This window comes from Ammospiza caudacuta, chromosome 5 (genome assembly GCF_027887145.1).
Source record: "Ammospiza caudacuta isolate bAmmCau1 chromosome 5, bAmmCau1.pri, whole genome shotgun sequence".
NCBI lineage: Eukaryota > Metazoa > Chordata > Aves > Passeriformes > Passerellidae > Ammospiza > Ammospiza caudacuta.
Window position 1 is genome coordinate 5,124,399 of NC_080597.1, and position 27,266 is coordinate 5,151,664.

General features: G+C 43.2%; 1 protein-coding gene across 2 annotated transcripts in view; it reads right to left on the reverse strand.

The window, feature by feature from the left end:
* CACNA1C (calcium voltage-gated channel subunit alpha1 C) overlaps positions 1 to 27,266 on the reverse strand; it is a 454,710-nt gene that overhangs the window by 39,830 nt on the left and 387,614 nt on the right. The window contains exons 31-32 of one of the 2 annotated variants that reach the window (XM_058806025.1): positions 16,780 to 16,863; positions 16,029 to 16,112 (exon numbers count right to left, since the gene is read on the reverse strand). In XM_058806025.1, coding sequence (XP_058662008.1) covers positions 16,029 to 16,112; positions 16,780 to 16,863 — 168 coding nt within the window. The remainder of the gene's footprint in view (positions 1 to 16,028; positions 16,113 to 16,779; positions 16,864 to 27,266) is intronic. The other variant, XM_058806026.1, reaches the window with a different exon arrangement.

The following is a 27,266-nucleotide window of genomic DNA, read 5'->3' on the forward strand; positions in this document are numbered from 1 at the left end:
AAAAGTTTCTAATGGGTTGTGCTTTGGAATCTGGGAGAGGATAAAATTTGCACTCCTAAGGAACCATTCTCAATCTTTCAAGAGCAATATGTAACAGAGTAAATATAGTGGGATATTTATACTGTAATGCAATCCATTCTGAAATTCTGAGAAAGGATGATGTGGCTTTTCAGATCTGTAAAGACAGCAGGAAAAATATGAACAAAAAGGCTTTGTATATTCACAGTAGTATCAAAGTTCCCTGAAATATCCATGGCTTAGAATATCTTATAGATAAAGATTTGGAAGAAAACAGGAAAGTGTGTTAATAGGCAGATTCAAATGAAAGATTCAGTAGGAAATTCCAGAGAAGAGATATTAATCCCACCTCATCCTTGTGGAACACTGGAGACAGAGGACCATTTGGGAGGTTTGAGCTCCTTTTGGCTGGCTCGCTGACAACTGTAATGGCTTTGCAGAGAAGCAGCCCCTGGAAATGCCTAAAAGGCAGCTTCATTAGGCCTTTACAGTATGTGTTTAATCCATATAACCATGGAGGCTCCTTCTCTGCTGGGTAAGTGTCAGTAGCTGTTCAGGAGCTGTTGATGACAGGACAGGCAGGCAGCATTCCCATTGCTGATGGCAGCAATTCTTTTACACCACAGGACACACTGAAGATGAGTTCAACTCCCTTGAAGTGGATCTAGCCTTTGCTAGGAAGTCCAAACTGATATTTTCCCTGATGTTTGAGGAGCAGAACTTCCTTGCTGATAGCTTTTTACTTTCTACCAACACTTCCATTCATAGGGAGGAATCTCTTTTTCGCAAGAGACAATTCAACCTTTGTATTGTGGAGAGCATTTGAGCAGCTGAATGCACAGTGTTATAATTGCTTCACTGGAGTTGTCTCAGTCAATGCAGAGGTACAGCTGCAGGCTCCCAGTTATGCCTGATAGCCCTAGGTTGGAGGAGATGAGAGGAAATGTGTGTTTGAGATACTGGCACCACAATATGACAGAGTAGCTCCTTATTTCTCAGGAGAATGAGTGGTCAGATGCTTATGCTGCCTTTTGTGACTAGCAATCTGTAATGGCCTTTCTCCACTGAGGAAACTGTGGCTCATGGATGAAGCTTCTAGAAGCCCACTGAGAGCAGCTGGTTGCTGGTGATGGATGTCTGCTAAGATATTTCCTTGATGTTGAATTTCGAGAATGAAAAGTTACCCACGAAGATGCCATATCTGTTGGAAACTTGATATTTGGTCTGTCAGCTTTGTCCCATGAGGAAGGGGGTGACACATGTTCACTTGCTTTTTTCTCCTCCCTGCAGGAAAGGTGCCTCTGAGAACCTGCTCTGCAGAGCTTCCTGAGCAGGCTGAAGTGTTGTATAGTTCCTTTACATTTGTAGGATATCAGCCTTTTTTAGATCAAGGTCTTTAGGTCTCCTCCAAGGGTCCTACTTCAGCCATGCTGCATCTGTGACTTTGGACACAAGATGAAGTGTGGCAAGAGATGTTTTGAGGAAATTAACTCATTAAAGCCATAGGTAAGATGTGGAGGGGAATTAAAAGCACACATTTGGCAATGAGAAACCCCACTGCTCTTCTGGAGATGTTTCCTTCCCATGTGCTGACACTGAGATGGGATCTCCAAGGTTTTGAGTTTCAAGAACAAGAATTTTCCAAAGTATGGGGAAAAAAAAGAGGTTTAGAAGTTATCTGTGCCATAGAGACATGGTAAAAGAAGACACTCTTGTATTTGTAGTGTCAAAAATCTGAAGTGACCTCAGGAGGCTGAGTTGCACAAGTCTTTGTGGAGAGCTGGAAAAAGTCAGGGCTTCACATCAACCTGACTGCTGGCAGGTAATCTTCTGCCATGGCACTGGGGAGTTACCACAGCCCCCACAGCCCCTTCCAGAGCCATCTGTCTGCCACTGCTGTCTGAGGCTTTAATCACAAGAGCCCTGGAGATAACCCACCAGCCACCAAAAGTCTCTGAGGTTATTATGAGGCCAGGCAGAAATGTATCTGGTACTTCTCTGACAGGGAATACTACTGGATTGCAGATGGCATAATTGTAAATTCCCACAACCTTACAGTGAATTCAAATTATTAGCAGGAAAAAAAAAAAAAAAAAACAAAAAACCAACCAAAAAAAAGAAAAAAACCAAAAAAACCCCAAAATATTTTCCTCAAGAACAAATCAGAAAAGCTTCTCAAACTGTGCCATCTTCCTTTAAGTAAGGAGGTCTTTGAAAATTTCTGGGAACATTTTGAACAAAGCTAGCCAAAATTCATTTTTTTTTTCCCCTGCAAAAATATTTTCTGTTAGAAGAATGCTGATGCTGAAAGTCAAATGTTCTGTAGACACATGCCAATTCTGAAACAGGCATTTCAGAAATGTAAGGTTGAAATCTCACATTTTGTCCTCACACATTTTAATTTGGTTTACATTTCCATTATAAATCATATATAACTGAGAAAAAAAAATCAATGCCAGATTAAACTGCTTTTACTTTACTTAAGCATATGTCTTGAATCTTGATTATTTCAATAAAAATGATCTTTTACTGAAAGTTTTTCAACTTTAAATTTTCTTTCTATTTTAAAACGGAGAAAAATGTTACAAGGGGCTTTTGGAAACAAAAAAATCGAGCCTCTCTATAGCTGTAATCTGGGTGAAGGACTGGAGGGTTTTTTGATAATTTAATGCCTATTAGAAAAGGGCACCATCTTACAGGAAAACTGGGAATTGAGGGATGTGATGCTGCCTTTACTGGGGCAAATAGTGAACACCTTGTGGATTTCCCTGGAAAAAGCTCTGAAGGTGTTCCAGTGCAATATAAAATGCTGATACTCAGCTCTGCAGAGGAGACTGAGCTCTCCTGCAGCAGGGAGTTAAAATTTCATTTGTTGCAAGGAGGGCAACTGGGGAAAATGCAACATCTGCAATGGGGTTTGCCATTACATTTCTGCCTGCATTAACTCATGGAGGCCAAGAAACACCAAGAGTCAGCTCATCCAAATGCAATATATATGCATTTATACTTCACTGATTCCACATGATCTCAGACCTCAGGGGAAGCATTACCATATCCCTGTGCAACAAAAGCCTGTTTTGAATACAGTTAATAAGGGCAAGGTAACTTCTTAAGCAAATGAGTCCTGCAGCTATCAGTTTTTTCCCCTTCATTTCCTATGTATTCTAAGATTTTGAAATTCTGGAGCTTGCTTTTCTAATTAGCTTCTAATATGCAAATCATACAAATTTGAATAGCTTATAAATTAATTTTATATATATCCAAAAATTGTCAGACAGAAGTCTTATGGCTCCAAGTGCTTAAGGTAAATATAAGGAAAGTCAATTGCTTTTATTTGGTTATGCAGATTACCCTAGATTGACAATTAGAGGACAAATAATGAAAGGGCTGCTTTTTCACACAACTAAAAGCTCTATTTTTTCCCCATGACTTTCAGAAAAGCAGAACAATTGGTAAAGTATATATACGCAAATTATTCTTAATTTTCAGGATGTTTTAATAATCCTTCTCATTAGCTTTGGGAAATCAAGTCTTAGGGTAATCAAGCCTGGGAGGCTCCTGAGAAAGCAGCAGATACTAACCACTATCAGAGATGTAATGCTCATCTTCAGGTGCAGCCACTGGTCTACTCAGAGAGGCAGGTGCAGCTGGCCTGCACTTCATCATTTGAGTTCTGTGGGACAGGCAGCCAGAAGAAGCCCTAGAACATCTGGATGAGAAGGCGCTAAAGATGAATTGAACCATGAAAATAAATGTTCAAAGGCTACATGTGTGCAGGGCCTTTTGTTTTACAGGTGGAGAGACTCTGAGGATCTTCTGTTTGAGTAAGAGAAGAGAGGTTTTGCTGATTTGAATGCCTCTGCCAGCAGCCATGTGTGATAAACTTTTTTTTCATTAAACTTGGCTTTTCATCTGACCAGTTCTTGATTCACAGGGCAATGGCTCCCAAAGGAGATGATCAGTGTGTCCCAGCCCAGAGCAGCCCGAGGGGGATGACCTTGGGATCAGAACAGGCCACTGAGCAAGAGAGAGAGAGAGCAAGATGAGAATTCAGCTTTCCAGCTTTCCTCACTTCTATTACCATCCATGCCAACAGTGTCCTCATTTCTGTTCCTGAGCAGTCCAGTGTGCTTCACTGCATTTCCTGAGGCAAAGTTAACATGGCTTTTAAACATCAAACTCAGCAGTGTATTTATCACTGTGCTGGAAAAGGCAGTCTTCTTTTCCTCCACCTCTTTAGAGAGATTTATGTTCTGAATTATATTGTTCATTGCTCTCTTCCCTTTTTTTTTGTTTTCATTGTCTGGGAGGGAAGAGGGAGAGAAACCTGTGGGACAGGTTTTCCAAAAGGAGCACGGCCTGTATCTGGTTTTCATTCCAAGTAACAGATATTTTCAAATCCAGGTTGTCCCATCCCAAACACCCAAATAAATCCATCATCTTGACTTATCTGCAGCAGTGTTGTGAAAGCACAGCTGCTGTGGAGGGCTGCAAGCTGGGAGATGTTCTCTGACACACTTGGCCTGCTCAGGTTCTTGTCTACTAAGACCATGACACCGATTTTGTTGTCAAAATAAAACAGAAGAAAAAGACTCTTCAAAACATCCATGCCAGTCCAAATGACTTTGTTGTGCACTGTGTAAGAACTGATTTTTCCATTTCTTGTGGCATCCCACAGCCTGCCTTGGAAATGAGAATGGCAACAGAGCTTTTCTCTGAGATGAACTCCCTGAGCCACTTTGTGTCCAACACCTTGCAATGCTCCATTGGTGCTGAGAGGGTGAGAGGCATCTACAGGCTTCTTCTTCCCTGCAGACTGGTGATTTATGAGGATTTTGCTGATTGATGAGGAATTAAACAAACTCCCAGAGGCATGTCCTTCTGCTGCCATGGCTGTGTTTGTCTTCTCTGCACTGGATGTTTGAGCACTTCTGCAGATATTTGTTAATTATTTCTGAATTAGCTGATAGGATTTCATGGTGTGGGAAAAGGACAAGGAAGAAGGAAAAATGAAGAACAGAGTGAAACTTGGTGCTCCTTTGGGTCTTTCTGGGGTTTCTCTGGCCAGCCTCAAGCTGAAAGATGGAGGGAGACCTTTGGAATTGGCAGGGTTCCAGAAGCACATGAGTCCAGAAGGAAACTTCAGTAGCTTCTTTGTTGTACTGCACACGTCCTGATTACACTGGGGGTGCCAAGGTTGGAAGGAGCCCTGTGGTCTGCAGCAAAATCCCCACTCCTCAGTACAACTCTGGGGACTGCTGGAGCCAGGGAGACACTGGAGCAGGAGCAGGTTTTCCTGGGGAGGGAGTCAGGTAGGCTACCAGCTGACAGATTCCACATGCAGTGTTGCCAGGACCCATCCTTTGGGAAACCCAGAGGCTTTGGGACATTGTGAAGATGGATGAGCCATCTTGTGCTTTGGTGAAGGTGCTTAAAGAAACTGCACATGCAGGAGAAAACCAAACCCACCTTGGTTTCAAAGCAATAGGTCTGTGGATTGCAAGAGGCTCTGGATGACTGTAGGTGAACGCTCATCCCCTGTCAGTTTTGTACAATTAATCTTTGCTCAAGGGAGGATATCCAGGGATACCAGCAGCCCAAACAGAGAGATTGTTATGGACCATTTTCACCTGAGATTTGCAGCAGCTAGTGTTTAATTCCCAGTCTGTGTCTTTTCATTGCCTTTTAAATTAGAAAGTTATTTAATGTTGATGCAGAATATTACCTAGGAAAAAACCAGCCTACAGACTCATTGGATTTCTGTATGATATTATGGGATACAATAAAGTCTGTACGTGTCATTCTGGGATTTGAAATGCCAATCACAGGCATTATCAGAAAACATTAGAAGTGGTCATATGGAGACTGGGAATAGATCTTACAAAGCTACTTAGCAACGTTTTCTTGTTCTACACATCTTTCCAAGAATAAATTATTATTGATTTGATGAATTCTTTGGTAAAAAATACCAAGAGTAGGGACTGTTTAGATGATACATAATGCTCACTCTGTGTGATTTACTGTGTTCAAGTATGGTCAAACACTTGAGTCTCAAATTCCCTGTCTCTAAACATCAATTTGTTTTGATGTTTTTCTATTAACAAGTGTTTCTTTACAGCTGAGGCATCTTTGCCTTCATGTCTGTTCATCTTATATAATGATGTCTGGCTTTGGATGAAGAAGATTTTTCTCCCAGCCCCTCAGACAAGGCCCAGCAGGCAGCACTGCTGGCTGGTGTCTCAGAGCTTCAAAGTGGAGCTGGATAGAACAACTGGGGTGCCACCAGCTGGGATGTCCCATTACTCTGCAACAGCAATTAGAGCCAAGTCACATTCTTTGGCCATCAATCAGCTGACCATGAGCTGATTCCAGTCCCCACAGCTTGGTCATCTGGCTGCAGCAGGGAATGGGTTCCATTTAGCAGATTCCCGGGGAGATACATGAAGCTGAAGTGGTTTTGTTGGCATCTTGTGCCAGAGAGTCTCCTCAAAGAACAGATCAGAGAGTGAAGGTAAGAGCACAGCCATTTACAAACCAGATGTCTAAGAAGAAATAATAAAAGAACCACCCCTCTTGTGTTTGCCTGGCTGGTGCATGAGAATGTAGAGGAAGCAAAGCAAGAGCTAAATGAGAGTGCTATATTGACTATATTGGAAAGGGTAGAATTAGTTTATATGTGTTTACCTTTGATTACAAATCTGGGTGAGCAGCAAAGCCCCCACAACTGGATGTGCATTTGATGGGAGGTCTGTACATTTGGGTTTGCAGACTGGTACCATCACCATGCTGAAAGGCTGCCCAGTGCCTTGCACAAAAGGGGAGCAGCTCTTCCCCTGGACTGATGGGATCTGGCTGAGGACAGAGAGGAAAATCTACTGCTAGATAAGATAGAGGGGAACTTCCTACTGCCTTGCTGCAAATGTCTGCTGCCCAAGAGTTCAGCAAAATTGCGACAAAATCACTGGGAAAAAGAAGATGGGGGAGAAGAGCAAGTTAAAGAGGAAAACGAGTAAAAAATGCTTGTGTGTGTTTTCCCTTCTTCCATCACCTCCACTACTTTCATTGCAACTGGCAGTGCAGCCTGGGATAAGTTAGAATTTCTCGATATATGTGCAAGATGGTGCACACAGTGAGGTCTTGTAGCACCAATTCTAAAAGCTCTTGTGATTTGCATGAAGAGCAGGAGCTTTTGCAGCACAACTGAGTGAAATGCAGGGGTTTGTGCCCTCTCTGTTACTGCAGCCTGTGTATGGAGAACAGCGACACTGGAAAATTCCTTAGGCATTCTCAGCAAGGTAGGTCTGAGAAAAAAGAGAATTAAATGCCAGAAACATCTTTCACTGCTTCAGGGAATTGCCTAAGATGGCAGAACCAGCTGGATTTGAACTCACCCAAGCACCTTTTTGACCATCTAACTTAGAGTGCTTAGGGATCGTTAATTAACATTAATATATTTAGAGATGATCTAAGGAATCAAGAGTCAAGAAAAAAGTCAAGCGATTTTCCTGTGGATTCATATAAAGATAAAATCTCTATTAGAGTTCAGGGAAAGTTAAAAGAAACTTCTGCTAGGCAAAAGGAATGATTTATCCTGGCTAGCAAGCCAATGGAAAAAAATAATCAGCTTGGGGTAGCTCTTTTTAATTTGAGTGTTTTAACTAGCTTTGTGGAAAAACACATTGGAATTAAGAGGAAAATGAAATATAACTGTAATATATCACAGATGTTGATGCCAGAATATTGTAGTGGGTTTTTTCTTCAAAGTACTGTGATAGAAAAATGACAAGTAAAATTAAATACTGGTCAGAAAACCTGCACATAGGCTTTTAAAAGAGCTTTTTACACTGAAATGTAAATGCCATATACTTATTTTTACTATTGAACCAACACAGGACAAGGTCTGTGGTTCTTTGTGTTCCAACTATTAGCTTTTACTATTATTATAGCAATAATTTACAGTCACATAAGAAAAGAGAACTTCTGCTCTAAGGGCCCTAAAACCCAGCAAGGTTTTGGGTATGTGCAAGCCTGCTCTAATTAAAAGCACAATTCACTCCTTAGGGCAGCCAGTGAGATGCTGTGGGCCACCATTTAAAACATTTTCACTCAGAAGGACTCCAGACAGGTTTATGCATCAGGTCTTACAGTCATAGGGCTGTCTAACTTTCTTTTTGCTGCTTTCACATTTAGCTTTTAAAAATTTGTTCTCCTGGATTCTTTATCTTTGGTTTCTCCTATTTTAATTAACGAGAATGTGTGTGGTTAAATTTTTCCAGTAAGGCAAATTAATTTTTATGCTACTCTTAAGTCTTCCCTGCATTAAAATACATTCTGATTTTTCCATGGGCCTGGCATAATGTCAGAAGCCAAGTATAACAATTTTGTGGAAATCACAATATTGAGGTACATCCTTAAAATTGGGTGGTATGAAGAGTCTTTCAAAGTGGGAACTACCTGCCTTCTTCTTATGGTGCTAGCATTGCTAGCAACAGCTCAAACACTCTGGTAAACAGAAGAAGGAGTAATTTGCATTTACTGTCCCCTTCTTTTGCAGAAAATACATACTTATTTCTGATTGTCCATATTTCATATAGATTTCCATACAGAAAAAGTTGTGCAGTTACCAAAATCACCTCTTTTAAAGAGCAAATCACATTATGAACTCTGGAAATGCACTCAAAATGCCAACATTTTAAAGGAAAGAGATTAAAATAAAAAAAAAAAAGAGGCCCCATTATTCTGACAAGTATATACATAAATAAAACCAAAAATAACCCTGTTCAAACATGGTTGTGGTTATATAGTCATACAATACTTCTTTCTCACCAATACAGGGTGAAAAACAAGCACTAAAATTGTTGATTAAGCATGGGAAGGATCAAATTCAAATTGATCTAAGCCTAATCTGTGGAATAGTCCAGGGCAGCTCTCCTGATGTTCTTCAAATGCAAAATAAAGCACTTGCCACTGCTACAGCTCACAACCACGCTTCAACATGGTTTCCTACAGCTGGGGCCACCGTGATGTGTTACCTGAATTATTCCAGTGATAAAAACACCACCAGATTAAAACAAAAAAGAGAAAAAAAAAAAAGGCAAACTCAATCCACCCTCCCCCCCCATCAATTTTAGCAGCAGTTTTTCCAAAAAGAAAACAAGTCATATACACATACATATACACGCACACAGGGAGAGCTCAGGACTGGAGACACTTCTGGGATGGCAGCAGTAAGGGAGTGACAACACAGGATGTCAAAGAAGCCACTGTGCTTCTCCAGCCCTTTGCTACATAATTTGGAGGCCTCTACTACCCAGATGGCATTTGAGAGGGGGAGAAAGGAGAGTGGGGGGAGATGTTTTCTGCCTCTTTCAGAAGGTTTGGTTAAACGAGCTTGCGAGTTGTGGGAACCGCAAAGATTTGGTGGCGGCAGCTGACGGCCAAAATCTGAGCAGCAAAGGGCGTGGAAGCGGAGAGAACCAGACAGGCAGAGAAAGACAGACAGACAGGCACAGCGACAGAGATGAATGGCAGTCCCAAGTGAGGTGCAGGCTGGGTGCAAGTCGTCCTTCCCGCGATCCTTGCTCCCTTGGAGGGAGGGGTGTGTGCCCACGAGGGCGGCGGGGCCGCGCTGCAGTCCTGGCGCAGGCAGCGCCGCCTGGACGAGGACTGCAGGGCCTCAGCCCTGGTTCTCTGCCTTCAGACACATTGGTTGGGAGTGAAAATGAACTCAGGGGGTTTAGTGTGGCTGGAGAAGGGGAGAGGAAAGTGAGGATGAGAAGGAAGAGAGGCAGGGTGTGGGTTAAAAGGGAGGAGTGCAGGAGAGGGTGAAAGGGAGATTAGGTATAGGCTTTCAGATATTCTAAAGAATGGGAGCAGGAGCTCGTGGCAAATAATATGAAGCCTCTTGACACCAAAAGCAAGATGATTGTAAAAAAAGGCCTCATGCGCCTGGCTTAAACATCAGAAATAAAATAGGCTAAATGAGAAATCACTGCACAAGTCTCCAAGTCTTGGGAGCTCAATGCCTTGGTATTTCTCTGGCCTTACTGCGCCACTACTCAGGATCCAATCAAGCTGCAACCCTCTGCTGACATCTTAACAGAACTTGGAAAACTTTCCAGAAGTGCAAGGTATAAAGTACTCAGCTCTCCTGAACACCTGATGGACAAACATCAAGCCATTACCCATAAGGCTGAGGCAAAAGAGACCTCACCAACAGTTTTTAGGGAAGTAATACACCAAGGTGGGGTTTGTGTTTCCCTAACCTTCACAGGGGGGCTGCTTCCTGAGGCACCCAAGTCCTTTGTCTCCCAGATGTCCACACACAACACTGCACGCCCCTCCTGTCATCTCTCCTATTAAAACCCCACCATTTCCATCTCAAACCACTTGCAATGTTCACTCTTAGGGAAATGTGTGCTACTGCAACAGGAGTGCATTTTATGCACAGAAATATTCCATTCTTTCACAAAAACCCTCAAGTCACCAGTTCCCTCTCCCTGACAGTTCTCATCTTGTAACCACGCTCACCCCCTGGCTCATCACATCTGCTGCATGGCCTTGTGTGGGTACCTGTGGTGGGTAACTCCTCCTCCCCTGAGCCTCCTGCAGGGTTCACAGACACACTCAGACACTGTGCAGCTGTGGCACTGAATGAGCAGGCAGGGTGGCCACCACTCCAGATGGTTTTCTCAGTCATCCTCATGCACCCCAAGCGCAGCTGACAAACACAGAGGCACCTGCACATGCAGACGTGCTCAGAGGCACCAGCAGAAGCCCTCAGAGACAGGCCCACAGACAGGCACAAACCCTCCCTCCCTGACAGCCTTTCCAGACAGACAGATGGAATCAAACACTCAACACCCCCTCTGTCACTGTGCCACTCTGGAGACACAGGTGCTCCCACCTGGACATGCCCCTGGAGCTCTCACAGGCCATGAACAACCCCCAGAGGCTCCTCCAGCTCCGTGAGCACTGATATGAGCCTTGCTTTGGTGGCAAATGAGGACTGAGCCATGCAGTCCCTTGGTCTGACACTGACAGGGGGAAGGGTGAAGGAAAAAGGACCCTGTGGACCAAGGCAAAGTCAGTTTTCCTCTCTGACCAAGGGGAAGGAGGTCACATGAACACCTTTCCCAGTGACTCAGGGTCTGTGTTTCTTTCATTACTTTGGGCACTGTGGCACAGCATAAATGGAACTTGATTTTTCCATGATACAGAGCAACAAACAATAATGAGAAACTTTCTTAGCCTGGAGGAGGAAGGGACAGCAGGCTGTTAGTCACCTTTACAGCACTCAACTCCGGGCAGTGTCTGCTGACGTGGAAAGGAAGGAAGTGCTACTCTGTGCTTGGAGCTACTTCTGGGATGATACAGTCCCGACCTGCTGGGTTTTGTTCAACTCCTATCAGATTTATTTCCAATTATAATAGACAGTAATAATTTTTACCACCTCAACATTTTCTTCTAAAGGGGTTTTTCAAACTCAAATAACAATACTTTTTTAACATAAGGAATGATAGCAGTCTCCACTGTTGGGAAGACTGAGGTACAGGGATCTAATAAAAGTCCAAGGAGTATAACCCACAGGCCCTACATCCCAGGCTTCATAGATAATACCATTTTTCATCTTACTCCCCAAAAGTCATTCTTTGTCTTGAAGACAGCTGACACATGGTAGAGGTGGTTGGAAGTTCTTTTTTAAGCAAAAGATTAAAAAGTCATTTCTTCCCTCTTTAGTTACTTAAGAAGTGGCACAAGAGTGCCCCAAAAATGAATATTTAAAAAACCTTTTGGGGAAAAAAATATTAAAAAAAAATCTTAATTTTGTGGCTAGAAAGTTAGTTGTACAGCAGTCACTGAGAGGAAAGCTCCAAAAATGCAGCTTCAGAGTGATGCAATTAAAGGTGAATGTGGGAGAAACTGTGCCACCCTGAAGTTTTTAAACCCACCAGATTTTAACCTTCTCTGTGTCCTTTGCACTTCCTCAGTTGTGTCAGATGCCTCTGGGTGTCTGTGGAGCTCCTTGGGAGGGCTTGGGAGATGTTCCCAGGATGCAGGAAGCAAGATGGACTTATTGCTTGACATGATTGGGCTTTTTGCTTGACATAATCCCCACCATGGAGGTGTTTTACGTGAAGGCTTCCTGAAGGACTCAGAAATGCTCAGGGTGGGGCCTACCCTGCAACCCCATGGCTTCCCACTCTTTTGGAATGCACAGCCACGCTAATGAAGTGCTGAGCTGGGCATGCAGGTGCACACTCACCCATGGGCATGCAGGGGAGCATTCCTGCATTCAGGGAATTCCCAGGCACACTCATCCATTACCAGCTCTCACAGTGAGACAGTCACACGAGCTCAGTTACACACACAGCAACCCCCGAATCCACCAACACCAAATACACGTGAAATTCTTGTGCTTGCATTTGCACTTTTTTTCCCCCCACACATGGATTTATGTCTGGACATTCTCCTGTGGGGATTTGTAGCCCATACAGGCATCCAAACACACTTAGGGACATGGAGCACCAGTAATGGAGTGCACACACAAACACCCACCCATGCACACTCACATATATCTTAAGGAAGGTTTTGGTCTGGGAAATTCCTTTTCCAAGAAACAAAAACATACGCCAAAATAAAAAATGAAAGACAAACCAGAACATGGGGAACTGCACAAACAAGAGCAAGCACATAACTACACACACACTGTGGAGGCTGTCAGTCAGTCAGGGCTCTCCTCACAACTACAGCTCTGTGCCTGCTGGGTTTGCTTCCCCTGAGTGCAAACGTGTGCTGAACCTCACACATTTCAGGCTTATGCCAAAGGCTGCAGGTCAAACTGACCTGTGCCAGGAGTGTCCATCTTCCCTTCTGACTGACCACAATGAGAACTGACCCTTCATTCCAAGAGCAGCACCTTCCAACATCCACAAGCACTTTTCATCTTCTAAGGAGTTCAGCAGAAATATTTTACCTGCACCTGACCAATCTAAACATCTCCTATCAGTGGAGCTGGTTGGCCTTTTAGGGTTTATGGTTTCTGTCTTTTTCAGACCCCAGGTCTCTCGGAACAAGACAAGACAGTGTACAGAAACACAGGGCAGGGCTTGCTCAAGCCCACAGACAGCAAGGAAGCAACGAGCCCCCGAGGAGAGGGGAGAAGTGTGTCTGATAAACTGCCTCACACTGCTTGGCAAGATGACAACCGGCCGTCCAAGATGGGCTGCTACTTCCAAAGCCCATTTTCTACAGCTGTAACATATCAAGTGCTGCTAGCAGGGAGGGAATCTGACAGGACAAACCAACATACAAAACATTCTCTTATTCAATAAGGGTTATAAAGTGCAAAGGGATTTCAGAACATTTCAGAACAAACTCAATCCACAGCTGCCGCTTATTTATCAGTGCATCAAAAGGTTGTGCAAGTTTTTAGTAACAAACATTAGAAACTAGTAGCAAAGGAGTTGCCTAGATAAAAAAGAGAAGATTTAAACATGCCAGGTAACAAAAAGATGTGTGCAGAGATCTGTAAAACTGTATAGAAGGAAAGGATTCTTTAGAGGAAACAGAGGGACCATCACACAATGCTCTTCACAGCCCTTACTAAAAGAGTGAGGGCCAACCCTGCTGCCTCCTCACCTGAGACAGCTGCAGGTTGTTTGGACAGAGGCATGCCCTCATTTTTTGTAGGCTTCTGTAACTGAAAACTGGATTCTGGGCCTCGCCTGACACGAACTTGAATTGAGACGAGCCTTGTGGCTGGCAATTAAGCACAGCAGCACGGACAGCCCTGGAGACTGAAGATCACAACAAGCATCAGCAGCATGTCTGTCTCAGCAAGATGCTGAGGATGAATGTGATTTATACTGCTTAAATTTGATGTCTGGGAGCCAGGTGTCTAGACAAACCTAACAAAGCTAGACACTCACCAGTCACCAGTGGGCACCTCCAAATAGCAATTTATTTCCCTGTCACAGATGTGTCCAGGGTGCCTGGGAGGGGAGCATCCCTCACCACTAACAGCAAGAGGTCACCTGGCTGTGACTCTCTTCCTCTCAGACAATGGCAGCTAATGAGGAGATGAATCTGAATTTCTTCAAAAGGACCCGTTGGATTTTTCTGCAGTCTAGGATTTCTGACTATTTATGTACCAAAACAAAAGGATTTCCTTCCTTTCTGCTTAGAAGATTTTTGTATGGATTGAAGTACATCAGTCAGGGAAGTCTTATTGATGTTTAACATGATTAATTTCCAGTTAACTGTGCTTATTCCCTACAGTGCCATATACAGTTCTCCCTCTAAGGATGAGAATTGAACTTTTCCACAATCTGAAGGCTATTGCCAGGTTCCCTACTTAGTTTGCTTGTGACAAGTATGGCAGAGAAAAGGTTTTAATCTCACTTTTAAAAATTAACAACTTCAGCCTCATTGTAACATCCCTCTACAAAGTCAGACTAATACTGATATCTACCCAGTAAAAGGGTAACCAAAATTGTTTACAACATTCTGTGGGAAATGTTGTAAGCAACTTTTTGTGTCCAGAAATCAGGACATTTAAGAGATGCAGAATAAAATTTCCTTTCTAGTTAAAAGCTATTTTCCATTCTTTCAAAAGACAAGGAAAATAAACTAGTTAAAAAAAATTATTCATTCAAAATCAAAATGTTACAGCTTGAATAAATATTCTTGTTTTGGAATTATAGAATAAAAGGAAAAAAAGAAAAAAGTTGAAAAGAAATTAAGCTAGAACTAACATATGAAAATATTTTGTTTGGAAAGTTCCAAGTGAGGCACTTTTATTTTTCAAAATGCTGCCTGATTATTTTTCTCTAAACACAGCAATGAGTGAAAACTATGCTGTCACTTCTCTGCTTGCAATTGGTTGCCTTTACAGTACACAATTCCAAGATGGAATGTTTATTCAAGAGCCACAGAATTTTGAAAATTCACAAGTGATTTGCTGTTCTTTAAGATATTTACAGCAATTTTCTTTCAATTTTTCTATTTTCCTGGCCTTTATAAGCTGCATTTTTCAGTGTAATTTTGTCCATGCTCATAACTCCATCACAGCCTCTCTTTTGGAAATCTGTGTGTTTCCTGCCTGTCCTTTGTCTATTTATCCTATAATTCTATATCCATCTACCTCCAAAAAAGAGACATAGGAAAAGGATTGCCTGGTGTGATTTATTTCCTGCACACCAGATGCTCATTTCAGTCTCCGTGGCTCACTCAGTCCTTCACCTGTCTGCTGAGATGGGCACGAGTGGGGCCAATCAGTGCCAATTGGGCTGGTGCAATTTGAGAGATGGAGCAAATCAGGTTGCAAACAAAAATAAAAAGGGTTGGAACTCTGGTGCTTTGTTTTCCTTTGGGATTTCTGCTTTATTTTTTTATGTCATCTACCTTTGTTTGTTATTATATTCACATTTGAAACAGAACATTAGGAGCAGATTCCTCTAAACAGAGACACAATTTGGTCTTTATTTCTTTTGGAGGGAGCCTGAGTGGGGAGGCACAGGGAGGATTCCTGTTTTGGTTCCCTCAGTTCCACCTCGAAAGAACTGACCTTTATCTCTCTGTGGGGTGGAGAGTACTGAGCTGCCATGGGAAGCACAGCATAACACTGGGCAGACCAAAGTCCTGTTCGAGCAGCTTCCCATGGCACAAAGAGCTTTTCCACTTACACTCCACGTTTCCCATCACTTTTCCTGCTATACAGTTTAATTCATGCCAGGCGGATTATGGAGGGAAGAAAATGATGCAACAGTCAAAAAGGCCTTTAAGTCGTTCCAAAAAAAAAAATTTAAAACAAAAGAAAACCAAACCAAATAAAATGCAAAAAAAAAAAAAAAAAAAAAAAAAAAGAAAATGAAAGAAAAAAGAGCTTTGAAACTAAACAAAAAAATTCTGAAAAAAAAAAGAAAGGAGGAAGAGGGAAAAAAATAAAAGAACCCGGGAAAGACGAATGTTAGAGCAGGCACGATCATGGACAGACGCCAGCTACTTACGTTCACCTCGGTGATTGCTATATCAACAATGCTACCCACAACAATCAAGGCGTCAAATGTATTCCATGCATCACAGAAATAGTGCTGCATGTGGCAGAGAAGCCAAGGAGAGAGAGAGAGAAAGAGGAAAGAAGGAGAGGAAGAAAGAATGAGAGAGAAAGAGAGAGGAAAGAAGGAGGAGGAAGAAAGAATGAGAGAGAGAGAGGAGGGAGAGAAAGAGGGAAAGGGAGAAAAGAGGGGAAAAAAAGTAAAAAAGTAAAATAAAATAAAATGAAAATAAAAACGAAACAAAAGCATGAAAGAGGGAGAGAAGAGGAAAAAAATAAGAAAAGAAAGAGGTTATGTGGGCATATTAAATAGTCTCTTACCACTCTACAGTATTGGTTGCTCAAACCTCTGTAACGTTTCACATGATGGAGGGTATCAACAAAAGCCTGGTTAGTCAGAAAGTTACACTCAAGCATGTCTACCTTTTGGAGGGAAAAAAAGCACACACACCCCAAACTCTGTGCGCTTTCACCAGTCACAGCCTTGGGGCCAGCTATGACAAGTGAAAAAGAAGGAGGCATTTCCCCCCCTCCTTTTTTTTTCCCTGGGAGAAGGAGAAGGACGACGGCAAGTTCAATAAAAGCATGACTAGAGGGAAAAAAACCAGAAAACAAAAAGAGAGAGAAAAAAAGAGAGAAAGAGAGAAGGAACAGCAGAGGAGGAGGAGGTGGTGGTATCCTGGGGAGGGTAGAGTAATACTCACATTAGTTTCACTGAGAATGACGTCTATAATGCTGCCAATTACGATGAGGAAGTCAAAAACATTCCAAGGATCACTAAAGTAACCCTACATAAGGAAGGGGCAGGCAGGATGGGGATTAAAAAGGAATGTTAGACAGACAAAAACAGTTCAAAATTACCATTAGAATTTCTGCCCTGACACCTCAAGGGGTTTTCCTCTTAAGTCTACTTGTTGTGTCTCAAGCTGTAGCCTAGGCCTGGGTTCCCTGCCTCGTGTGAGCAGCCCCTCTCCAGCTCATGGGATTCCAGAGAAGCCACCCCTCCCCTCCAACTCTGAGACAAGGGATGAAGGGAAGTCACACAGATCATTTTGAGCATGGCTGCTGGCAGGAATGGGGCTTGCAGGACCAGTTCCTCCATTCCTGGCAATGCAGCACCATTCCCATTTGACTTAGTGGGGAGAGTACAGGAATAGTGTAACGTGGTTTCTTCAATAAATGGCTCCCCACTGTCACTATCAATCCCTCAGTCCATGTTCCAGCTCTGTGCTGGCACAGGGAATAGCTGGCTGCTGTGCCATGGAGGAGAGGACACAGTCAAGCTGGGGCTGTGCTATCTAAACCTCACCTCTCTCTATACCCAGCCCCAGTCAGTATTATTTCAGTCATTACAGTTTCTTTCAGTAATGCTCTAGGTCCTGTCTCAATGATACAGAGCAGGACTGGTATCTCTGTCACTGAAAGCATTCCTGCACCACAAAATGGAGCTGTGAATGTAGCCTGGCATGTCCCAGCAGGAAGGGGAAGAACAGAGCAAAGTTGTCTTTAGCATTGCTCAGAGTCAGACCTGCTGCTCACTCCTGCTAAGGACAGTGCCACAGCAGCACTGTCACCTTGGCTGTCCAGGACAAACGATGGCTGGTCACTTCAGGGGCTGCGCCAACATCTCACTGTCCTAAGCAGAGCTCAGGAAATGCTAATCAGCACTGCTTACGGCCTTATCCTGAATAATTTTTTGATGGATAGGCTGCAAGGACACAGTACCCTTTTGGAGAAGGTTCTCTTCAGCCTAGGAGATGAACCCCTACGTAAACTTCCTCTACAAGTCAATGTCACAAGCAAAGAAAATTCATCCTGGCTCACTGAGCACCTGCGCCAATCTCCTGCCCTTGTTCTGCAGCCTTCAAAGGAGGCAAACATTCAAAATCCTCCATGCTCCTTTCATGTGTTTGGTTCAGTGAGCATGGGCTAACCTGACCTCCCTGGTTCCCAGCTGCAGCTTGTCTCCTGTGAGACTGAACCCGAGCTGCACTGCGACTGCTATTCTTAGTCCAAGAGTCAGGTCATGGGTAAAGTGTGAGCCTGTGTTCCCAGGCAGCGTTGCAGAAAGAAAAAAGGAGAAAAGAAAAAAAATAATTAAAGACAAGAAAGAAAAAAAACTTATCCCAGTACTGGCACTGTACAAAGTCAGGCTTGGGAACCTCAGATTACTGTGGGTTCAACCATCACGAGGAGCAGGCACTGGCAAAAAGTGTCTTTCTATCTGCTGAAACACTGCCTCCATGAGACTTTGAGACTCACATTTATGAACAACATTACTCTTTGGACAGGAAAAAAAAAAGAAAATACGAAGCAGAAAAAGGCACTGCCCAGCTGGTTCCACGCCAGAGCCAGTGAAGGGAGCTGGTACAGTGACTTTAAAATCTTCTCCTCAAAACCAGAATAAAACACTTTCATTCTGCAGCCTGAAATAGGCAACTCTCTTAGCAGATCTACACTGGAAGGAGCAACCATCCCATGGCTACACATTACTACACAATTAGCTACAACAGGGAGGAAGCAAACAGGAGCAAAAGCAAATTCAGAGAATATTATTATTCAGCGTCCAGCCTAGAAATACACAACAAATATTAGAATGGATTCAGCGGTGATGTCCAGCATCATTAACAACCAGATGGACCTGGAATAAAACTGTAATTAGACTTCACCAAGAGGAAGGGGAGGGAGAGAACAGCAGATTAAATTGTAGAGGCAAACGCATTTTGAATAAATAAAGGGTAGACACAGCTCATACAGAGTTACACAAAGTGCCTTTGCAGCCTGATGCGACCTTGGCAGACAGTGCACTTGCAGCATCAAAGCAGAGTAGAAGACAACAGACCCAATCCTCCTGCCCCTGTCCATGGGCATAGTCCTGCAGAAGGCAATGGCACTGCCCACATGCCAAATGAATACGAATGTTCAACAGCATGGTTCTCTTCTATTTCCTCTCAAATCGCACAGTTTAGGAATTAGTAAGAATTTCAGCAGGAATCAAAACTACTTCCAAAAAACTCAAGAGTTTGATTTTGGGCAGCTGCAAGGGTAAAGATCCAAAAAGTGTTGTTTAGATGATGACTTTTAATAATTTTCAAATCTCTAGTGACAGACATTTGGTATTTTTACTATGATTGGCATCATACTGCAAAGAATGTTTTTCGTGTAAACAAATTTACAATTTCTTTTTTCTGAGCAACTTCTTACATAGAGCCCAATAATCATTGCTCTGGTAAAACAGCATTTGCTGTTGATATGTAACCCAGGTGACAAAGTAGCATCAAACCCTGTCCTCAGATGACCACCAAAGCCACTCAGTGATTTATTGCTCCCAGTAGGAGTAATACAACCTCACTGGAAGCAATGACACTGCACTGACAGAGCTGGCACATCTCAGGAGGGATTGAAGCCTGGAAAGGAAAGGTCCCTTTTTCATTGCCATCAAAAATAGCAGCTTTGGACCTCTGAGACACCACAGTGTATCTGAAGCCACTCTGCTGACTTCAACAGTGTTGCTCCAAATTTACACTGCAAGTTCCTTCTCCTGGGATGCTCTACTGAGTCTCAGCAGCAAGATCCTTGCTTGAAAGTCATGGCTGGTCTGCTCTGGGATCCCAGGAAGAGCATTATCCCAGTCTGTTATTGTGTGGCTGTAAGGTGACCACAGAGAGCTCTTCTCTTCCTCCTGTGTCTCTCAGATGAGTGATAGAGAGGAACCATGGGTATGAATGAAGTTTTACTCAACCCCACATCCAAAATGCCAGTGTTGGATTAATGAAACACATGGGTTTTAAAACCTTCCTTTCCTCCTCACCTGCTCCCTCTGTGTTTCAAACAGAAGGGTGAAAAACAGGAAGATATTCACAGGAAGAGAGCTCAAGGAAACAGAGAGCACAGATGCTTCATTGGGGTGCAAGGTGATGGAATCCTCCCTTGAAAAGCCACCCACCCTCCCTGGAGACATTTACCTACAAATGGCCCCTGGGACTTTGCTTTGGATCAGACCTCATAACCTGGTCACCAGTTATGAGTGTGCAATGAGAGTGAGCTACACCCCTCCAGGACTTGCCTCTTGTGACCTCAAAGCACCTCTTCAAGCCACATTCCCCACTGGAGTGTACCAGGGTGGCTCATGAAAGATGAACTGAATGAGGGAGGAGCTTTCATTCTAATAAAGAGGTTGTATTTCCAAAATATTTTTTCCCACCAGAAAGTTCTGCATACTTTTCCCAAGAGGGTGGAGGTCTGACTGGAAATGAATTGATGGCACTGTTTGTTTTTGCAGCACAGGAATTTAGAGTGTAATACCATATTTTACCCATAAAGGGAGAGGCTTGACCCTGATTTAGCTATTATTGCATGCCACATAATGGCATCCTCAGGGGTTTACTGGGGAATGGCAGTCACCCTCTCTTGTGGGATGACTTTGGAGATCCGTCCAAGCTTTTGGGGAGAAAAGAGGACAGAGAGAGACCAGGAGGATTGGATTGAGTATTCAGGAAGCATGAAATAGCCCCACCAGTAGAGCACATTTTTTTCCCCATTTTTTTCCCCCCCAAAGGTAGCAAATGATAGTGTATCACCACATGATCAATAAATTCATGAAAGGCTGAGCATAAATATGCAGTAGCTGACTGGAATGGAATCTCATTTGTGTGAGAGGAGCAGACATTTCAAAATGAGCATGCCAATCATTTTTAGGTTTCCTAGTTGCTGAGATTAGCTGTTAAAGAAACTAGGTTTTATTTAGGTCCTAATGGAGGCATTGACATCTCTGGACACCATTTCTTCTACTTTTTCTGAATAAGAGATCCTAAATAGGACATCTAAGAAGCCTCAATAACAACAAGAGGGAAAATTGCCCAAGGGGGTCTATCTGAAGCTCAGAGTCACCTGGAGCCCATAACAAGAATATGTGACAGCTGGAATTCTGTGCATCCCCAGTGAAGCATAGAAGTCCTCAGGGGTAGGGTGCTGAGTTGGGGTACTGGCTGGATTTTGAGCATCGAGCCCTGTGGGACCTGCAGGGTCACTTTGTGTTAGTTTACGTGCAGTTTTTATCTGCTTAGTCACAGGTTTTCATTTCTGCCTCTTCTGAGGTGGCTGGCAAAATTTAACAAACCTTTCTGAGAAAAAAGTCTCTAAAGATGAAGAGCACAGCAATGTCAAGGCTGTTCACTGGGTGGGATCTGAGTGTAGGTGGGATGGTCCCCAGTGGAAGGTGATGCTACAGAAGGAAAAAAGGGAAGGACATGCACGCAGGTTTGTATTTATGAATACAGGAATGAAGCATCAAGGAGGAGAAAGTGAGACACAGAGATAACTGCACAGCTTAAAAAGAGGGCAAACTGCAGGATGACCTTGCTACTACTTCTCTGAAATAAGCCTGCATGCTAAAACAACAAAAGGAAGCATCAAGTCTAAATCAGCTGAAGAGAGTACATAGAAAGGAGAGAAAGGGGCTGATACCCTGATACTCAGTGGGATATCTTAGTGAAAATTTCCTTCTGATTGTAAAGGGCAAAGCAGACTTTGCTGGGGATTTGTAAAATGAGATGAACTGCTAGTCTGGCTGATATTTAGTTAATACAAGGACTCGTTTTTGAAAATGCTGCAGGCTTTTTAGAGCTGTGAGAGTCAGTTCTTAGACTTCATTAAAAGAAGTTTTCCCTGAAAGTACTTTTGCAAAAGGGACAGGATTGAGTCAAAGGACATTTACACAGTTCCACAGCTCTTGGCACATGCTCTCACAGCGGATTTGGGGGATTCATGTGTGTCCTGGACAATCTTACAAAGCTACAATAGCTCCTGACACGGACCAGAGATGTGTGTCAGATGCAAATTCTGTTGTGCTGAGATACCATTTAGCCATAACAGCAATCAGGGAAATTAGCAGAATGTTAATAGAGAAGGAATCAAGTGGAGGATGCAGCTGCTTGGAGTTCCTGACAGGCTGCAGGAAAACAGCATCTATTTGCATACTATCTATCAACTCTCATCCACTGATGGATTAATTCTGAGACAGAGTCCCTGCAGTTCACCTACCAGTCACTGTAATGAGTCACTGCTGCAGGGAATTAAACAAGGCTCCCTTCTACTCCCTCAAATCTTTCCTAAGACAGGCAAAGAAAAGAGGAGCATTTCATCCCTCCAGAGTGTTCTGGTGAGTTCTGAAGGAGCCTCATGACTCTTTGCTTATTCCATAAGAAAACAAGACCAACTTATAGCCCAAGATGGACACTCAAAAATGTTGATGTTTCCCTTTATCCTCCCTCACTTGTTTCATGCTCTCTCCCACAATGAGGGGACCTGTGAAAGCAGACAGGTGTCCCTTGAGGTCTGAGGGCTTGCTTGGCCATCCTGAACACTCTCCTTGACAGAAACAAAAGAGCTGGAGGATGTGAATGGCTCTGTGATCTGGAAAAAGACCTCAGATGTTTATTTCTATGTTGCTGGAAGAAAACTGAGGTACCTCATTACTGACCACTTTGAAGTGGACACTTTCTGATTATGGTTTCAGATCCTGTAGATCCTAAAGCAAATTACAGGTCTCACCTGTCCTTCTGGGGAACAAATACCTTAATCAGAGGAAAAAACCCCAAAAAACCCCACTGCCTGAACCAAAGTCCCCAGGCCACTATTTGACAAATCTATTAACATTTATGGAGGCTGGAAATACAGAATCTCTTTTTAATGCTCTGCACACCTAATGATAATTGATAATGTCTGGAAGATACGATTAGAAAAGACTGTATCATATCTGTGACTGGAGAATTTCCATTTCCAGATTTTGCAATCCAGTTCATTTCACCAGAATTGTATTTTCCAAAGAGCCCTGCGAGTGCCTCCATGCCCATCTACATGGACTCATGGGATGGTTTGGGCTGGAAGGGACCTTAAAGATCCATCCAGCTCCAATCCCTGCTGTGGTCTGGGACACTTTCCACTATCCCAGGTTGCTCAAAGCCCATTCCTGCCTGGCCTTGAGCCCTTCCAGGGATGTGACACCCACAGCTTCTGTGGGCAGCCTGCGCCAGGACCTCACCACTCTCACAGTAAAGAATTATTTTCTAATCTAAACCAGCCCTCTTTCAGTTTGAGGCCATTCCCCTTGTCCTATCACTACATGCCCTTGCAAAAAGACCCTTTCCAGCCTTCCTGCAGACCCCCTTCAGGTGCTGAAGGTGCTGGCACTTGGTGGCACAGTCATCTTACATCTCCCTCTATTTCATTTACTGTAAAGTGATTGAAATACACAGGCTCTCAGCAACAGGGGAGGCTTGAAGTGCAATTTCTGGTCCCAGGTCCTCCAAAGACTGGGAAAGAAGCATGACAAAGGCAAGATGGAAGCATTTAATATGAAACATCTCTTAGACATAGCAAAGAGAATATTTCTAGGCAATATGCTGAGAAGGCCTGGGGAAACTATACCAGTAAAGCATGCTGAAACTGGATGATTCAACTAGCTGATCCTGATGTAATTTTTGGCCTGGATTGCTCTTAAGTGCCTTTGAAGGAAGGGTGAGTAATGTCTCTGAACAATAATGACTAAGGCCGCTTGATATAAATGCATGAAAATGGTGGCAGAATAGCTGAAAGCTCTCTTATAAATTTTACTGTCCACCTAGAAAATCAGATAAACATTCCTGACCTTCCCACAGGTATTTTGTGACACAGAAATACCCCATGAGGAGTCAGGCCCTTTTTCTCATGAGCAGTAAGCTCACAGCAGTCAGTTAACAATTACTGCCCTGCAGCCAGAAACCAGACTTGTTCTCAGCAAAGAGAAACAAAATAAGCACAAGTTTTACCAGAAAGACTGAAAAATGAATGTGATGGGTGAACAGATCTTTTATCACAAAGGGCATTCCATGAGAACTTTGCTGTCAAATTCCATTTGGAAGAAGCTGCAAGTGCTCAAAGACTTTGGAAGGTCTAGAAGCAGCATGTCCTGATGAAGGCCAATAAATAACTCCTGAAGGCAATAAACCAACCCAGCAATATGAAACAGTCTTATGAGAAGAGCTAAAGGATGGGTTTTATTGTTTGAGATAGTCTGTCTCCTAAAGTAGGACTGACATGCCAGCCCAGGCAAGAATGACTCAAAAGAAGGAAAACTCAGGCTACAAGAACAGAAGTGTCACATCTCTCAGAGTGAAGAGTCACTGCAAGTTGTGGGAAGATGAGACAGGGGCAAGCAGTGGGTGAAGAAGCATTCTGAATATGGGGCTGGACTTGGAACAGATTCCCTTCTCTGTATGAAGCAGGGGAAGAGGCTGTGGACTGCTCTGATGTGGCTGCTGAGTGGCAGAAAGGCACAATGTTCCAGGAACAGCACAGTAGGTATGAGCTGTAGGTTTTTAGATAGTTTCTTTTAAGTTATTTCATTTTCATAAAAGGCTTAATTTTATATGGATTAGAGTAGGTAGTAAAAGAATACTTATTTTTATGTAATCCATCAATCATAACTTGCCAAAAGAGGATGATTACTCTCATTTGACTCTTGGGGAAGCAGAAACAAAGAAAACTAAAGTTTCCAAGGTCTCTAAAAGCCAGATGCATGAGAGAAGGGAGATCACCTCTCTTAGATGTCAGCCAGGTTTCCATTTGCCAGTGGAAATGTCACTTTCTAACATGACAAATGCTTCTCAACAGGTGCTGTATCACAGCCTGTTATCTGGTACCATTCTTATGTGAAGATTCACATCTCTGAGAGCTTTGGACCTTTTAAAACAACCTCACAGGAAGTGATAGAGGGCTGGGATTTTTTGTCTGTTGCTTTTCCCTGGCACTGTTCCCTTTCCAGCCTCTTGCTGCTGCTGTGAGTGAGGCCCTGGTTCACCATCCCACTGGGCTTTTAACATCATGTGGATAATTTTCTGTATTAAATAATTAAGTGCAATAGCTAATACAGTGCTTCCCACACTGTTGCATTGTGCAGTCATATAATTATTTTTGATCATTTATAACGACATTAAAACCCCCAAGTGCCAGACTGAAAATACATCTGTCATAATGTTGCAGCAATATGCAAATTCTCTGGGTATGTTTGCTGTGAGGGAAAAGGTCCTCTATCACTGCAGCTCTCACACAGCTCCTCTAACAGCCTTTTCTGCCTACTGAATTCTCCACTGATCCTTCAGAAAGCTGGAGGATTGCACAGCTCTGGCTGATTCTTGTTAGAGGTTTCACATGTTCTCTATAGTAATTAGAGGATCTATTTGCAGAAAATTGCTGGCCTTGTCCTCCAGGAAGGAGAACATCCTGCATTTAAACAACAGATCTAACACAGGGAGCAGCAGATCAAACAGACTTTTTGTCCCTCACCAACTGTTTCCACCACAATATGAAAGGACAAGCTCTTTTCCTGAAGAGGGAAGTTTGTTCTGGATACTATTTTGTTGTTGGCCTCTTTCTTAGGGGCAGCAACAAAGAAACCAAATAAGGTGCACTCTGCTCATATCTTTGTAGCAGATATATTTATTTTGTGCAGTAAAATGGGAAAGAGCCACTTTATACAGGATGTCAACCAGTGCTGACAAGGAAGGCTTTGATGCTTCCTGACCCAGATTCAAGCAGAGTTGTGAGCTAGGATTTAGGGTGAAAGTTTCATTTCTCATCATCCATCTCTTTTCTTCTGTTACATTCACCTACCAAGTGTTTTTCACACTGCATGACTTGTTTGGGCTCAGTCACGCCGATGCCATCTCAGAATATAAGCATATGCACAATAGAACAACTTTAGTCTGGCACTACTTTCTTCTCCTTTAAAGTGTTTGGAAGGGCCAGATTTTCTCTCCCACACACACTCAGGAACTGGTGAGGAGCTCAGTGAAATCTAGAAGCCACCAAAGAGGATTCCCTGTGCTTTCACATGATAGAGAAGGCAGCTATCTGCTAGCTAACTCCTCATTTGTAGAAACTGCAGCTAAATCAACCTCATCCCTGAGCATTCTGTAGCAAATTTCCTTTCTCTGTATTAACTGGAACATTTATTTAAGGCCCTACTTGATGGGCCAGCAGTCTGAAGCACTAGGAGTAGTGCTCCTGTAATTCCTTTTTTCAAATTTCACTGCCTTGTAACATGTTGGCTGCACTCTCTCCTGAGTAGTTTCAATTAAATACCTGAAATAACAAATCCAGGCTTTGGCTCTTGGCTAGAGGGGTCTTCCATGGTCTGTGAGAAAGCCCCAGCAGTGCTGAACTGCTGGGAGAATGCTGTGGCACAGACTGGGCTGCAAGAGGCTCACTTTCTTCCTTAGCCTCTCTTTTCCTGGACATATGGGCAGATAGAAATTCTGTCCAGCAAGCAGCTCCCAGGAGCAAGTCTATCAGCTGACTGTGCCAACCCACTGATGTGCACAAAGGACTGGGATGACCTGGTCATCCATGTCCAGAATAATTATTCCAAGTATTTCTTCCCACCAAAGTCACCTACACATGCTGCTCTGACACACAGTAATTTTAGCATTTACTTTTTCAGAAAGGCTTAGAAAAGAGGCTCCTTCTTCCTTCCAGACCTATGGACATGACAGACAATATGCTCAAGTCTCTGCATGATGTGTATCCTGTGCAAAATGCATGGGAATCCTGGCAGACAGGTAATCGCAGGAAAGGGAAAGCAGAGGAGTGATTAATGAAGGGAGAAGATTTTTTTCCCCCTTTTTCAGCCTCGAAGCCCTTGAGGCTGATTCAGCAATTCCTTGAGAGTCTCAGGCTGACTTCTCATGAGATGCAGTCACTGGTATCTTTATCTGGGCATGACAAATTCAGGGATTTCTGGGTGTATGGCAGCTGCTGGGCTCACTGGAGCAGCTGAGATTAATTCCAGCTGAGCTACTGGTGGTATAGAAAATGCAGAGGAACAGACAAGACAATCAGATTTCACCACAACAAAATTTGAGGTGAAAAGGAAAGACTTTCTGGGGTAACCTGATGATACATTTTGAAATAGGGCTGAGTTTAATCCACAGAAGCAGGGAAACATACTGTACCCAACTTCTACTGCAACTTATTCTGATGAATTCCCTCCACACAGGGAGGCTCTGTGGCTGAGGTTCTAATGTGCTTGAACATGGAGACCTGGGATGCCTGTCAGGGAACTTTAGAAGCACAAAAAGATGCTCATTAGCTTAAAAGGTATGGGTTTTAATTCAGTTTTTAATTTTCTAAAAATCCTTTCCCATGTTTACTT